The sequence below is a fragment of the Carettochelys insculpta genome, chromosome 4 (assembly GCF_033958435.1).
Source record: "Carettochelys insculpta isolate YL-2023 chromosome 4, ASM3395843v1, whole genome shotgun sequence".
Lineage (NCBI taxonomy): Eukaryota > Metazoa > Chordata > Testudines > Carettochelyidae > Carettochelys > Carettochelys insculpta.
In genome coordinates, this window is record NC_134140.1 from 24,065,275 (window position 1) to 24,080,821 (window position 15,547).

The 15,547-nt window shown below is 43.5% G+C and overlaps 1 protein-coding gene across 5 annotated transcripts in view; it reads right to left on the reverse strand.

Annotated features, from left to right (window-relative positions):
• Positions 1–15,547, reverse strand: part of KIAA0232 (KIAA0232 ortholog) — a 149,217-nt gene that overhangs the window by 31,361 nt on the left and 102,309 nt on the right. For all 5 annotated transcript variants that reach the window (XM_074992451.1, XM_074992449.1, XM_074992450.1 and 2 more), the window contains 2 exons: positions 14,769–14,850; positions 1,776–5,052 (listed from right to left, as the gene is read on the reverse strand). In XM_074992451.1, coding sequence (XP_074848552.1) covers positions 1,776–5,052; positions 14,769–14,850 — 3,359 coding nt within the window. The remainder of the gene's footprint in view (positions 1–1,775; positions 5,053–14,768; positions 14,851–15,547) is intronic.

The following is a 15,547-nucleotide window of genomic DNA, read 5'->3' on the forward strand; positions in this document are numbered from 1 at the left end:
CACCACCTTAGACCCCATTTCATCCTCCTTGCTGGTGACAGAGGTCTGCTGAGCACGATTTATTGGTGAGTCCAGGAATTTCTGGGGGGAAATGGTTGTGTCTGTCCCCAGAATAAGATGTAGCTGCTCATAATAGTGGCATGCTTCTGGAGATGACCCAGACCAACCACTGGCTTCTTTGGTGTTTTGGTAGGAATACCTGAGCTCCTTGACTTTAATGCAGCACTGCTGAATGTCCCTGGTGTACCCTTTCTGAAGCATGCCTTGTGATGTCTTTGGATAAACGTTGGCATTTCTTTTGCTGTTTTTAAGCTGCATAAGGACAGATTCATTCCCCCCTCCCGCCCCCCAACACACACCAGTGATGAGGTCCCAGATCTCCCGATTGCTCCATGCTGGGGCTCTTTTGCAACCCTGTGAACCCATGACAAGTAGGCATGCCACTGAGGTATGCTCTTGAAGTCTGATTGCCATACTGGCCAGAAAGGAAAGGAAACATATTAAAAATTCCGAGGCTGATGACCCCCTGCTTTCTGTCACCTACTTCCTGCTCACGTGGAGAGCAGCAAAGGTGAAGTGATGACCAGGAAAGGACACATTTGGGACACTCTGGGATACTTTCGGAGGCTAATAGAATTGATTTTTAATAATGCTGCCACATGCACTAGCACAAGGTAGATATTGAAAAACTGATTTTGATATTACTACTGGTGAAACCAGGTCTACAGAAGCAGAGTCTCTTCAAATTGACCTATTGAATCCTGTGAAGACTGATGCTTTACAGAATCAACACAAGACCCTTAAATTTCATTTTTATCCCCTAGTGTAGACCAGGCTGGAGAAGGTGTGAACAATGAGAAAATGAGAGGAGATTAAATGAACCAACTGCATTTGTGAGAATTAAATTTGTACAGTCATCCTGTCATTCCACATGCACGAGGAAAAACAAAGTGAAGTGTATATGTAGTGACTACAGACATGTACGAGAGACATCTACTTCACCATATTAAGCTAAGTAGACCATAACAAGCTATGTCTAAACAAGAGTTTTGTACAAATGCTGAACCATAAAAATTATGGTTTTTATTAAGTTTGATAGTGCTTGATTGTAAAGTATAATTCCTAATATCTCTCATACGCTCGGTATCCTTTTATAAACCATTTAATTTTTTTAATCCTTGATTCAAGAACACATTCACGTAAGTTTAAGAAGAGATGTTAAGAATATTTTTGTATTTTCATTCTGAGAGTGAGAGAGCAAAAAACATTATTTTTCTACAATTCAATTAATATTCCAAGCTTATAATTCATTTCCCCTGACCAGGGAATGGCAATTCAATAAAGCTGAAATGGATGTGATCAAAATATGGTCATGCTTTACTCGAATGTAAAAATGTAAAACCTTCAACTACTTACAATATATATTGCTTTGTTAGTAACTGTGCTGAAATAACTGATTTAGGATTATAAGATTCTATTTTAAATGCTTATTTCTGCTTCAATGTTGTAAAATTAGGAATTTAAACATGTCCTCCCTTGTGTATAAATGTCACAAATAAAAAAGAAAAGGTCACAATCTGCAAAACATGAATTTTCAAACACTGAGATATTTGCTTACGTAAGATGACCCTAGTAGTTATTACTATTAGATCATTACCTCTCCTACTGAAGAATTAGGTCCATTAAACTGAACTACCGTATTACTAGAATTGGTGTTACATAAAAGTACTGACTGTTGCTAGCTGCAAATCCAGTCATCTCACATCTACACATACCTCTTCCAGCTCTCCTGAAGAAACAGTATTATCTTCATATGTAGGGAAATGGCAACCTGCTTTGCAACTGCAAAACCTGTTAATTTCTTCAGGTTGCTCTACTATTCTGCAGTTTATTTTGGAGTTATCCATATCCCTCATGTCTAGTGATTCTTTTATACTGCACTCTATGCAGGGACTCTGGTTGCCTACTGGCAACATTCCAGCTGATTCTTCCTGGGAATCCAGTGATGTTTGTGCACTTTTCTCCATTCCAGACTTCTTTAATCTGGGAAGGAATTTTCCAGATTCAAGTTCTGACTTTCCATAGTAATGCCCTTCTTTCTCTGCATCTTCTTCTAATGGTTTGAGATCTGCTTGTGGATCTTCAAACACATCTACTTGAGAAGGGGCTGGAATACTTCCCTCATCTTTTTCTGACTCAAATTCAGATTCACTTCCACCCCCTGGAGAAAGCTCAGATGCAGAAATTGGGCGAAAGTGAGTCCTTGGAGAAATCCGTATAGCCCTGTACTGCGTCCTGTCAACACCACATATCCTGGGATGAAAAACTTCACAGTCTGAATCAGAGCACAAAATTGATTTGGGTTTAAAACTAGGGCTGAAAGACGCAATTCCTTCTGGTTCAAATGAACACTCTACGTGAAGAACTTGTGAAAATGGATTGTTCAGGTCAAAGGAAGAGAATGAATATTCAAGTCCAGGTTCTTCAACTTGAAAGTTACCACAAGCTCCCAGTAAGTCTTCATGGAAGATAAATGAAAACCCCTTATTCAATCCATTATCTCCACTCTTTGTTTGCTCATTCTGTTCAAATGATACAAATGGTCTCCATAACTGCCTGTGACCAGGAGCAAAGCTGTTTCCTGGCGTCATGAAGACATCTGTACCAGCTATTGTCACTACATCAGAAGCTGCACACTGTAATAAGTTTCCTTTTGTGTGATTGGGAGGTACCAGTGCCCATTCTCCATCACTGTTAAATGTTTTGAGCTCCCCATACACACCACCATGTATAAATGAGTTTTCTTTATCCTGGTTTATGTCCCAAGGTTTTGATGGTGTAGTATAATCACCACCATCTATTTCTGATAAATCATTTGCTACAAATGCTCTCTTCTCCAAGTTCTCTTTTTGACCTTCCCAAAGATGATATTCTGATCTCTGCACTGCTTTATTAGGTTCCTGGAGGGCTTCAACTTTTGCTTCAGTATCTAAACAGCAGCAGTAGTTATTTACATCAGTTGAAAACAATTCATCTTCTATTCCTTCTATTTCTACCATTGCTGCAGAATTTCTGTCTGTCATATTTGTCCAAATGTCTTTAATAACCCCTGAGCTATAACCATCTCCATGTGGGCTGCTTTCATTACACACTTGTGTTGTTTCATAATCTTTGCTTTCTGCTTTTTGTTCTAGCTGAATACCACAGACAGATTCTAGTTTAGATTTTTTTTTGAAAATCAAAGTGGGTATTTCTCCTAAAGATCTAGCTTGTTGCTGGCAGGTTTCTTCTTGAAAAAAATCTACAATTTCCTCATCTACATAACTTGAAGACACCCTGGGAACCACATAATTAATATCTTCCACATTAAATTGTGTGGATTCTTCAAATGGAATATTTAAAGTTTCATTGTCTGACCGTGTTTCTTCTGAGTGTGACCATGGACTACAAGTTCTTGTTGAAAGATTGGAACAGTGTTCATTTTCATCAAAGGCACTATTTTTGGTCCATATTAGCAATCTAGACTGTGTCTTTCCAAGCATATTAGCATTGCTACTAGAATCTGCATTTTCATTTCCCAAATTGAGTGTTTCAAAAGAAAATGGTAAAACAGAATTACTGCATTGCACTTCAAACACTGAAAAACAAGAGTTTATACCAGTCCCTTCATTAATATCTGAAAAGAGCTCTTGATTGCCAGCAAGCATGTGTGAATCAAGCATTGTGCTGTCTAAGATAGGGGAGAATCTAATAGGAGAATCTCCTCCAAAACTTTCCCCATCTGCATCACCAGAGCTAGAAGATGAACAGCACTCCCAAAATTGAGCTAAATTGAACCACCCTTCAGCACCAACAGAGCTGGTTGAATCTGTCCATATTGCACTTTCCCCTTGCAACTCCATTCCATCTAACACTATGCAACATTCTGCCTCAAAATCAGTTCTCTCTCTACTTTTTTGTCGAATCATATTCAAAATCCGACTTTCTCCTTGCATTTTATCTGAGGCACCAGTATCCAACATGGATTGATCAATATCCACTTCATAGAAGTGTGTTAGTTCTGACAGATGAATATCATCCAAATATTTGTCGTCCTCTGGTTGAGAACATATTGAGGTCCCAGTGAGGTCAATATCCTCATTTAGAACTGCAGGCATTTCTACAAAGTGACCATCAATAAAAGTACCTGCTGCGAGGTATGTTTTATGAATATTATTGTTGCTAATACAAAGACCATGCACTGATTCAGACAATTCTTCTACAGCCTCTGATGTTATATCACTCGTTTCTTGTTTGTTGCGGTACGTAGTTTCAAGCTTACTTTTTCTGCTCAGAGGAACAAAGTATTCTGTAATAGGCTCAGTATACCACAAAGGTTCTTCCTTGTATTCCTTTTCATTCCTGCTGTTTAAATAGAGATCTTTTCCATCAGTACTGCCAGCTTCTTTTCTTCCAATTTCTTTTAATGGTCTTTTACCCCTTTTACACAACTGTTTGATTGACCCACTGCTGCTGCTACTTCCACTATGGATTTTTCTTTCAGTCTTTTCACCAGTCTTCACTGAAAACCTGCTTTGCCCATTCCGCCCTCTTTTATTTCGAACCTCCCTTGTTTTATGTCTTACTTTAATACATTTCACTGATGCCTTTAATTCACCTTGATTACCACTTGAACTCGAGCCTGCTTCACTGGAACCAGACGACCAGGAGCGAGGACGCATCTTTCCTTCAGATTTATGTCGGACTTGCTTTTTATATAAAGCAGGCTTATCTTCAACAGTGCCATTACTGAACTTGTTTTCTCTCTCAGTTTTACTTTTTTTCTGCTGGGTTCTTTCATGTACAGTGGCAAACACTTTGTTACTTCTCTCTTTAGTTACTTCACTTTCACTATTGCAGTCCTTTGGAGAGGATGTATCGGTGCTAGTTGGTGGAGCAGTGGATGAAGATGAGGAGCTAGAATAAGAGCAAACTTTGGATTTATTCCATACGGTCATAATTTCTTGCAGGCAAATTGGCTTCTCAGAAAGAGGAGGAAATGCTTCATAATACCTAAAAGAAAAAAGAAATTTGATCTTGAAATTCAATATTTAGAACTTCTACAGACACCTGTGAAATACTTACTTTTCAGTTTTGCTTTTTCCTAGTTCTTTTATAATCACAATCATCAGAATATCTACAGCCCAAGCAGCTCACATACCAGACATAATTTAATTATCTAAAAGTGTGCACCATTATGTTTAATTATACTTTTAATACAGGAATTTTAAAAATCCACTATACAATCTTCAAAGATGCTAAGCATGCAATTTCTACAGGAGCCAATGCAAGCCAAGAATGCTCAAACCATGAAGGTTCATGTAAGACTTATCAGATGACCTAGCTAATAAGCCTTAGCTGTTTGAAATTGTCTAACCCTTTCTAACTGTTTGAAACTTATCGTTTCCCTATTATTAAAAGTGAGCTACTCAATGCTCTACAGAAGCCTTATGCCAATCTATCAATTGTCAAATGATGTACATATATTAAACATGAGAAACCTCCTACATCAGCAAACAACCAATCAGCTTCTAAGCACTCAGAGGGTAACAGACATATGGAATAGGCATCATGGCTTTATGAAGAACAAATGTAAAACCAACTTTATTTCCTCCTTTGACAGTATTACTGACTTAGCACATAGGGAGAAAGCAAGAGATGTGATATACCTTGATTTTAGTAAGGCTTTTGACACTGTTCCATATGACATTCTCATAAGAAAACTATGGAACTGTGGTCTAAATGAAATTATTATATGAAGGAAGCAAAACTGATCAACAGACCATGTGCAAAGAATAGTATCTGTTGTTTGCTGTCAAGCTGGTAGGGTGTATCCAGTGGGGTCATGCAGGGGTCAAGCCTGACTTGCCTAATGGACTAAAGAATATGCTTACAAAATCTGCAAATCATACCCAACTGGAAGGGACTGAACATTTTGGAGGGCCAATTTAAAAATTCAAAATGATGTTGACAAGTTAGAGTGAGTCTGAATTAAAAAAGATTAAACTCAATAAGGACAAGTGAAAAATACTTCACTTAGGAAGGAAAAAAGATCAAATGCAAAACTACCAAATAGGAAAGAACTGGCTAGCAGGGTTGTACTGATGAAAGGGATCTTGGTATCACAGTGAACAACAAACAGTATCTAAGTTGCCAATACGATGCTGCTGCGCAAAAGAGTAATATGATGCTTGAGTATACAGCAGGCAACTATCTCACTCTATTTGGCAGTTCTAAGGCCAAGGCCAAGGCGGAATACTGCGTCCTAAACAGGAAACCACAATTTAGGATGGAGGGGGACAAAATAACGGAAGACCAAAAAAAAAACCACAGAAAACCTGTTCTATACGCAAAGGTGGAAAAAATGGTGCATGTTTAGTCTTGAGAAAAGAAGGCTGAGGGGGACCCTAGTAACCATCTTACAGTATGTTAAGGGCTGGTATAAAGAGGATGATCAATTATTCTCTACATCCATTAAAGGCAGGACAAGAAATAATTGGTTTAACTCTCAAAGGGAGATTAGGTTAGCTATTAAGAAAAACGTTAATGTAAGGGTAGTTAAACACTGAAAAAGGCTTTCCAGAGAGATCATGGAACCCACATCATCACTGGAACCTTTTAAAAATAAGTTAAGACTAACACCTGTCACAGAGTATAGGTGTACTTAGCCCTCCCACAGACGGAGGCTGGGCTTGGTGATTTCTCAAGATCCCTTTTAGCCCCACAATTCTAAGATTCTTGTTTTTCTGAAAGAAAAGCAAATTATGATAAAAAAATTTCCTAATAAGCAGCTTTTAATATACAGTAGTCCCTTGAGTTATGTGGGGATTGCAATCCCACGCACCCTCGTGTAACTTGAATTTCATATAAGTTCGGGGGCAGCTTTTTTCCCCAGTGGAATGCACGTTCTGCTGCTGGGGTAGCAGGAGGAGCAGCTGAAGCTCCTTTTGAAATATAAGTCCTGGGGTGGGGTGGCAGTTGGGGACAGTTAAGCCTGGCAGTGGGCTGGGGCAGTGGGGGCAGGGTTAAACCTGGGGTGGGTTAGGGCTGGAAGATGTGCGGGGGTGGAGTTGAGCTGGAGCTGCATGTAGGGATGGTGAACTGGAGCTGTGCACGGAGGCAGTGAGCCAAGCTGCAGGGGGTTCAAATGGGGGTCAGGGGCATTGAGCCAGGGCCGGGAGGAGCAGGATTTTGAGTTGCATTTAACTCCCATTACTGTGAATTAAGTGCAACTCAAAAATCGCACATTTTGAGGGTTTACTGTACATTCCGGTTACCTAAACTGAGAACATCTGTATAAACTCCTTATTACAGCCACTGTGGTAAACTTGTCAAAAAATTTTTTCATTTGGGCCAAAGGGACAATGCCAAGCTTGAAAACAGCCTACTCAAATACAATTTTAAAATCAGAGTCTTAAGAATGTTAGCTGAAAAATCTCTTACATCCACATCACGAGTAGGAATACCAAAGTTCATATAGGTTCTTTAAGCTTATTATGTTATATATAGCGTAGATCAACTGAAAAGTTATGGAATCCAAGAAGTACCTTAAAAGCTACAGTAGTGAATGCATATTTCTCAATCCACCACCATGTGCTCCCACTTCCAAAATAGCCTCCCACTAACAAGCCAGGTAACATGCATATTATCTACTTAGATAATAGTTTGTATTTGTTTGTACAGAAAGGAGACAGTGTTTTGCATTAAGTCTTAAGTTTAAAGGAGAATGGTAATAACCTTTGAATTATCTATACTAGGGCTTGCACCAGTTGAAAACAATTGTTTAAGTTTGACTAATTCACACTAGTCAAATACATTATTTTCCTTACCTTTAAATGATTTTTGAGGTTGATCTTCAAGATATCTACATAGGGAAACCTTTTTTCCCCCATAACTTCCCAATCAAATAAATAGAGAAGTTACTCACCTGTGTAGTAACGATGGTTCTTCGAGATGTGTCCCCGTGGGTGCTCCACAGTAGGTGTCGGGCTCGCCCCGGCACCGCAGATCGGAAAATTTTCCAGCAGCCTCCGTCGGGTCACGCATGCGCCGATGCGTGCCGGTCCTTCGCGCGCCTTCAGTCACATGTGCGATCCGGTCCCCACCAGTTGCTTAGCCAACCGCCCCAGATGCTTCTGAAAAACTCAAAAAATAGAGCTCCAAAGCAGGGAGGAACGGGTGGGTAGTGGAGCAGCCCCGGGGACACATCTCGGAGAACCATCGTTACTAGACAGGCGAGTAACTTCTCTTTCTTCTTCGAGTGGTCCCCATGGGTGCTCCACAGTAGGTGACTACCCAGCAGTGACCCCAATTAAGGAGGTGGGTGTCTGCTTATGTGCAGATTGCCCTTGATAGGACTGCTGTCAACGAGCATGCATCCTCATCAAACACCCGGTGCATGGCATAATGCTTGGCAAAGGTGTCGTAAGATGACCAAGTCACCGCTCTGCAGATGCCTTTTAATGCGATTCCTTTGAAGAAGGCCGTTGATGCTGCCATCGCTCTGGTGGAGTGAGCCCTGGGCGGAACTAGCAGAGGGGTCTTACTCAGCTCATAACACAGTCTTATGCAGGATACGATGTGATTTGAAATTCTTTGTGAGGATAGGCCTTCCCCTTTCGACCTGGGTGCAAGAGACACTAGGAGTCTGTCCATTTTCCGGAAGGGCTTAGTTCTGTCTATGTAAAAGGCCAATGCCCTCCTTACATCTAGCAGGTGCAGCCGCGCCTCTTTGCTGGAGTTGTGAGGCTTAGGATAAAATGAGGGTAATACTATTGGTTCGTTAACGTGGAACTCTGAGGAAACCTTTGGAACGAAGGCCGGGTGTAATCGTAAGATCACTGCTTCTTTTGAGAATACTGTGCAGGGTGGCGTTGCCATTATTGCTGCGAGTTCGCTCACCCTGCAGGCCGACGTAATAGCGAGAAGGAAGGTTGTTTTCAGGGTAAGTAACCAGAGGGGTACCGTGGCCAATGGTTCAAAGGGTGGTCCCGACAGCGTGTGGAGGACCAAGTCCAAACTCCATGACAGTGATAGCAGTTTCCGAGGGGGGTACAGGTTTACCAGCACCTTTAGGAACTGTGTGACCATAGGATGGGAGAATATGGTTGGCCCTTCCCCTTTGTGTTGAAATGCTGATATAGCTGCAAGATGGACCTTTAGTGAGGATAGGGAGAGTCCGTCTTGTTTTAGCTCTAGCAGGTATTCTAGAATTGCAGGTATAGGGACGCCCTGAGGAGCCAATTGCTTGGAAGAGCACCAGGAGATGAACCATTTCCACTTCTGCGCATAAGTCTTTCTGGTTGAAGTCCTTCGACTGGACTCCAAGACTTGTTTCGTTCCCTCCAAACATGTGCTCTCTAAGGCGCTGAGCCATGGATTAGCCACGCCTGTAGGCGGAGTCTTTGAGGATGTGGGTGCACGATGGACCCCTGAGCCTGCACAAGAAGGTCCGGCACTACCGGTAGGGGGAGTGACGGGCAGCATGACATGCGCAGAAGCAGAGGGAACCATTGTTGTCGGTCCCAGGTTGGGACTATAAGTATTATGCATGCTCTCTCTCTTCTGGCTTTCTCTAGAACCTTGTGAATGAGTGTCGTGGGAGGGAATGCATAGAGTAGAGGGCCCTTCCATGGCACCGTGAAGGCATCCCCCAAGGATCCCTGTCCTATGCCCGCTCTGGAGCGGTACTGAGGGCACTGCTTGTTGTTGTAAGTGGCAAACAGATCGATTTGGGGAACCCCCCATTTGTGAAATACTTGTTGGAGCAGATCGGCATGGATCTGCCACTCGTGCGTGAGCGCAAAGCGCCTGCTTAGCTGGTCCGCCTTCACATTGTGGACACCAGGTAAGTATGAGGCTTTCAGCGTTATATTGTTGACAATGCACCAGTTCCACAACCAGACTGCCTCTGCGCATAGCGCACGGGATCTGGCCCCTCCTTGTTGGTTGATATAGAACATGGTGGAGGTGTTGTCGGTATTTATCCCAACTACTTCGCCATGCAGGTATTTCCGAAAACGTCTGCACGCATTGTACACTGCTCTGAGTTCTGGTATGTTTATGTGCAATGTCTTTTCCGTGGGGGACCACAGCCTCTGAGTTACCTTGTTGCCGATGTGCGCTCCCCATCCTATGTGGGATGCGTCTGTCATAAGAAAAATCGCAATTTGTGGTTGGTGGAAGGGCACCCCTACTAGTAAGTTCTTGGGATATGCCCACCATTCCAGTGACCTGCGCACCTCCGCTGTGGGCGATACTGCCCTGAGGATGGTATGGACTATCGGTTTGTAAACGCTCGCCAGCCAATGCTGCAGGCCCCGCATACGCAGACTGGCATTCTGTACCACGAACGTGGTGGTCGCCATGTGCCCCAACAGTTGTAGACATGTTAGGATTGGCACTGTGGGGCTGTACATCATTACTTGCACCAGGGATTTGATGGTGCGGAAACAGGCATCGGGCAGGTATAATCTTGATGTAGTAGAGTCTGTGTGTGCCCCTATGAACTCTATATTCTGCGTAGGCTCGGTCTTTGATTTCGAAAGGTTGATAACTAGGCCCAACGAGTGAATATGTTTGTAGTGACGTGTATCATGCATAGGACCTCTGCCTTCGAGGCCCCTTTCAGTGGGCAGTCGTCCAGGTATGGAAAAATGAACACACCCTGTCTGTGTAGGTAAGCTGATACTACCGCCAGTGTTTTGGTGAACACTCTGGGCGCTGAAGAGAGACCGAACGGAAGAACCCTGTATTGGAAGTGCTCCCTGCCCACTGTGAAGTGGAGGAAGCATCTGTGTGCCGGGTGAATAGTTATATGAAAATACGCATCCTGCAAGTCGAGGGCTGCAAAGCAGTCTCCATCATCCAATGCCGTAAGTATGGAGGCAACTGTAGTCATCCTGCAACGCTGTTTGCGCAGATGTCAGTTGAGGGCCCGTAGGTCCAGGATTGGCCTCCAGCCTCCTGTCTTCTTCTCTGTTAGGAAGTATCGTGAGTAGAACCCTTTCCCTTGGAATTGTTCCAGAACTCTCTCCACCTCCCCTATGAACATGAGATGGTCTACCTCCTGTTTTAACCTTGTCTCGTAGGAGGGGTCCTTGAAGAAGGACTGGGTGGGAGGTTTCGGTGGAGGTAGTGATTGGAAGGGGATCGTGTATCCCATGGCTATAATTTCCAGTACCCATTTGTCTGTGGTGATGTTTTGCCATTGGGAGTAGAACGGTTTGAGCCGATGATGGAACATGTGCTGGGATTGGCATTGAGGGATGGTCTTGATATTGCAGTCCTCGACATACCCGTCAACTTGCTGTCTCAGGGCTTGCCCCGAGGGTGCGCGACCCTGCTGGGGGCGTTGTCTGGGGGCCCTATACTGTTGCTGCTGATGATGGCGCCCTTGGTCATAGCTCCGTTGGTATTGTGTATGCTGAGGTTGATAAGCGTAGCGCCTTTGCTGGGGCTAAAACTTCCTCCTCCTGTACGGAGGGGTATATATGCCCAGGGTCCTAAGCGTGGTTATCGAGTCCTTGCTGGAGTGTAGGACCGAGTCAGCTGAATCTGCAAATAACTTCTGTTTATCAAATGGAAGGTCTACGATTTTTGTTTGCAGATCTCTGGGAATGCCGGACGTCTGGAGCCACGATTCCCTACGCGTTACCACTGCTGTGGAGCGTGCTGCCGTGTCTGCCACGTCCAGGGCAATCTGAACTCCTGTTCGTGAGGCTGCGTAGCCCTGTTGGACGATCGCTTTCAGCACCAGTTTCTTATCCTCTGGAAGGAAATCCATGAGGGAAGTAAGTCTGGAATAACTGTCGAAGTTGTGGTTTGACAGGTGTGCTGCATAGTTTGCCATTCTGAGTAGTAAGGTAGAGGAGGAACGGACTTGCCTACCAAACGTGTCTAATTTCCTCACATCTTTTTCTGACTCTCCTGATTTATATTGGGGTGTCTTGGATCTCTGCTGTGATGATTCGACTACCAGGGAATTTGGTTGGGGGTGGCTAAACAGGAATTCCATGCCCCTGGCTGGAACAAAATATTTCTTACCTGCCCTCTTATTTGTAGAAGGGGTAGAGGCTGGAGTCTGCCATATGTTGGTGGCTGATTCCATAATCGCTTCATCTAGTGGGATGGCGATTTTAGATGAAGCCGGGGGTCTTAAATTTTTCAGGAGTTTATGATGTTTCTCCTGAATGTCCTGTGTTTGTGCTACTCTCTTGAATAGTTCTTGGAATTGCCTAAGGTCGTCCAGGGGGGAAATATCCCCGGGGACAACCCCCTCATCTGGGGAGAACGAAGAGGTGTCGCTATGATATACCCCCTCTAGTTCCTCAGATTCCTGGATTTGTTCATATGGTTGGCCTTTTGAGGATTCAGAAGGGAGGTCCAGGGCCTGTGGACCAACGTCCGCCTGGGAAGGCTGTGTTCTTCTCACGGAGTGAGACTGTGTGAAGGGGTGTTGGCGAGGTGTGGGTGGGGATCTACCCCTGGATCTGGACCCCCTGTGCCAGTCAGTATGGTAAGGACGGCCATAACAGCAGGGGCAAGGGCCTGGTGATGGGGATCTGGACCATGATCGGAAAGCGTACGCATGGGGTCTAGACGAGCGTGACCTTTGTGATGATGCTGACAGTGGCAGAGATGCTCTGTGATAGTATTCATAGGGATCCCTACTGGAGATTGGTGAAGGTTGTCTGAGCCGGGGGATGGTGGTTGAAGGAATGGGGATGGAGGTCTGAAGCAGGCCATTGTAGTTGCTGCCCAGTGTATTTCGGGGGGGGGGGGGAGGGGGCTAGGCAATAACGTCAACGCAGTGACCTCTGGGGATGGGCTGCGGTGCCGGGTTTGGCCTTTGCTCTTCCCGTCCCTGAGAGGCAGGTGCCGCCCCCTCCCGTGCTGGGGACCTCGGCGCCGTTGTCGGTGCCGCGCTCAGTGCCCCTGTGCACGGCGCCGCACAGGTAGCTTCCTCCAGCACCGTTGGGTCCCGTGCCAGGTACCCCTGCTCCGGTGCGATCGGTGCCGCAGAGCTCGATGCCGTGGGAGTCGGTGCCACCGATTCCGGTGCCTGCAGCACCCCCGGTGCCGACTGCTTAATGGTCGGAGTCCCCGGCGCAGCTGTGTGCTCTACAGTCATCCCGATTTGAGCAGTCCGCGGGTCAGAGCCCTGTGCTCCACTCGTCCTGCTCGCAGGTGTTACTGGCAAGGATCGAGCTGGGGAAAGCTTCCTTTTCTTCTGTATAGAGGAGGTTAGGGAAGCCGCCTTCCTCTTGTGTAACCCTGAGGACCCCTCTTTATGAGGCTTCTCCGATGGTCCAGGTTGGAGGGCCTTATCAAACAAAATCATCTTCAGCCTCGTTTCCCTGTCCTTTCTGGCTCTGGCTGTGAGCTTGGAGCAGTGAGGACGCTTTTGTGGAACATGGGTCTCCCCGAGGCAACAAATGCACTCGCTATGCCCATCTGAGGCAGGCATGGCCTCGCAGCATGACGCACATTTCTTAAACACTGGCGAGGACATCTCGGCCCGGGCGTTTAAGTCTTTGAATGTTAATAGGGCACTTAACAGTTAATCAGTCCTGGAAAAGATAATGTTCGCGGCTTTTAGGACAGCAGACCACTTAGGGCGCCCGTCTCTGTTCTCTCTCTCTCTCTCTTTTTTTTTTTTTTTTTTTTTTTTTTAACTATATTTACATTTAAACAGAACAACTTTAACAATGCTAACTAAAACTGATAACTATTAACAAGATTAACAAAATTAAAAACACAGTTTTATCTTTCTCAGGCATTGGAGCCAGAGCGGAATCCATCTGCAGCCGTTGGCAGTTGAGAAGGAACTGGCGGGGACCGGATTGCGCATGTGACCGAAGGCGCGCAAAGAACCAGCGCGCATGAGCGACCCGATGGAGACTGCTAAAAATTTTCCGATCTGCGGCGCCAGGGAGAGTCCGACACCTACTGTGGAGCACCTACGGGGACCACTCGAAGAAGAAATAAAATTTTACGAGAGCTGTAATTTGGCACAATTACCAGTGGACACTATCATCTTAGCAGTGTTGAGGTCAGTTATCTGAATGTTAAATTTACTATGCAAGTTCCTTTAAACATGTTTTACATAAACATGTAAATATTTCTCTTTTTAAAAAAAAGAGATTGCCAATTTAATGACATTTCTGACATTTTAACTATTGCTACACCAGTGTTAGAAAGATTGTTTATAATTCTTTAATTGAAAGATTAGACAAAAATCATACTCTCCCCAAAGAAGTCAAAAGAAAAATCCCTATTTCAGTGGTAGCAAGCACTTCATTTACAGTCAACTTCACACTTTCTCCCTTTCATTATGGAAGACAACACTGTCTGAAAGATACAATACCATTATTATGCCACCAGAAATCTGACATGGGGACATAAAAGGTTGGAAAAGTACTTGAAAACACTAAGCATTTTAAGTTGCCTAGCTGACAGAGTCCCCTTAACAAAAACTGAGGAAAAAACCTAAATAAATAAAAACATTACAATTCAAAAATTCAATTCCACAAGCATCAACAAAAACAAAAGTTAGTCATGTTGAAAATATATATGATAAGGTCTCAAACACCTACACCACCATACATGCAAAGGGGATTGGAAGAATAAGTTCCCTGATTTCTATTGCAATTCTACTTTATCATGGTATTCAAAAAGATATTTAGCAGATTTTTAATTTTAATTTTTTTTTTTTTAAACCAACATACATTTCCACTTGATCCTTTGCTGTGGGAGATAAATCAGCCTCCGGAGACAAAGAGCCCTCTAATTTTTTGTGAAGCTTCTCCTCTGTTATAAAACAAAAGAGGGAAAAGTTCTGAGTTACACAGAGATATTCAAAAAGTTATAGAATATAAACTAAAAATACTTAACAAAACCACAGAATATACACGAGTATTTACATGCAATAATATATTACTACTTACCACGAAAAACAATTCTGAAAGTTTCATACACAGAAATTGTTATAAAGTGTAACTAAGACTGACAGTTTTTAAAATAATCTCATTAAGATCCATTAATTACACAAGTGATGACCCTGTTGCAGCTGTAGACTACAACATTCTCTAGCTACACTTCCTTTTCTAATTCAGCCTCAAACTGTACTGTTTGTCAATGCTCTTAAACTCTATTGGAAAAAGTCTACATGTAAAATAAAAGACTAACTGTCCATTTATTTAACAAATAACTGCTATTGGTTTTGGCAAAATTAAAGTCCAGAACAAGTAAAGTAATTTTTTGCAAGGGGAGGGAGAAGTGCAGAGGGGGAGATTTCAGTTACAAGGGCTTTGCATAATATAGGTTTATGAAAATCCACAACATATAAAAATGCAGTTGATGCACAAATTTAAGTCTGACAAAAATAAATGGTCTGCTATAAGGAACAGAGGGGCAACTCAAGGCAGTTACTGAAAAGCACCTGAAGAACAGACTGTGAGGGTTGTGCGTGTGCGCCTTTTTCTAATTAAGGTGCTATTAATGCTGG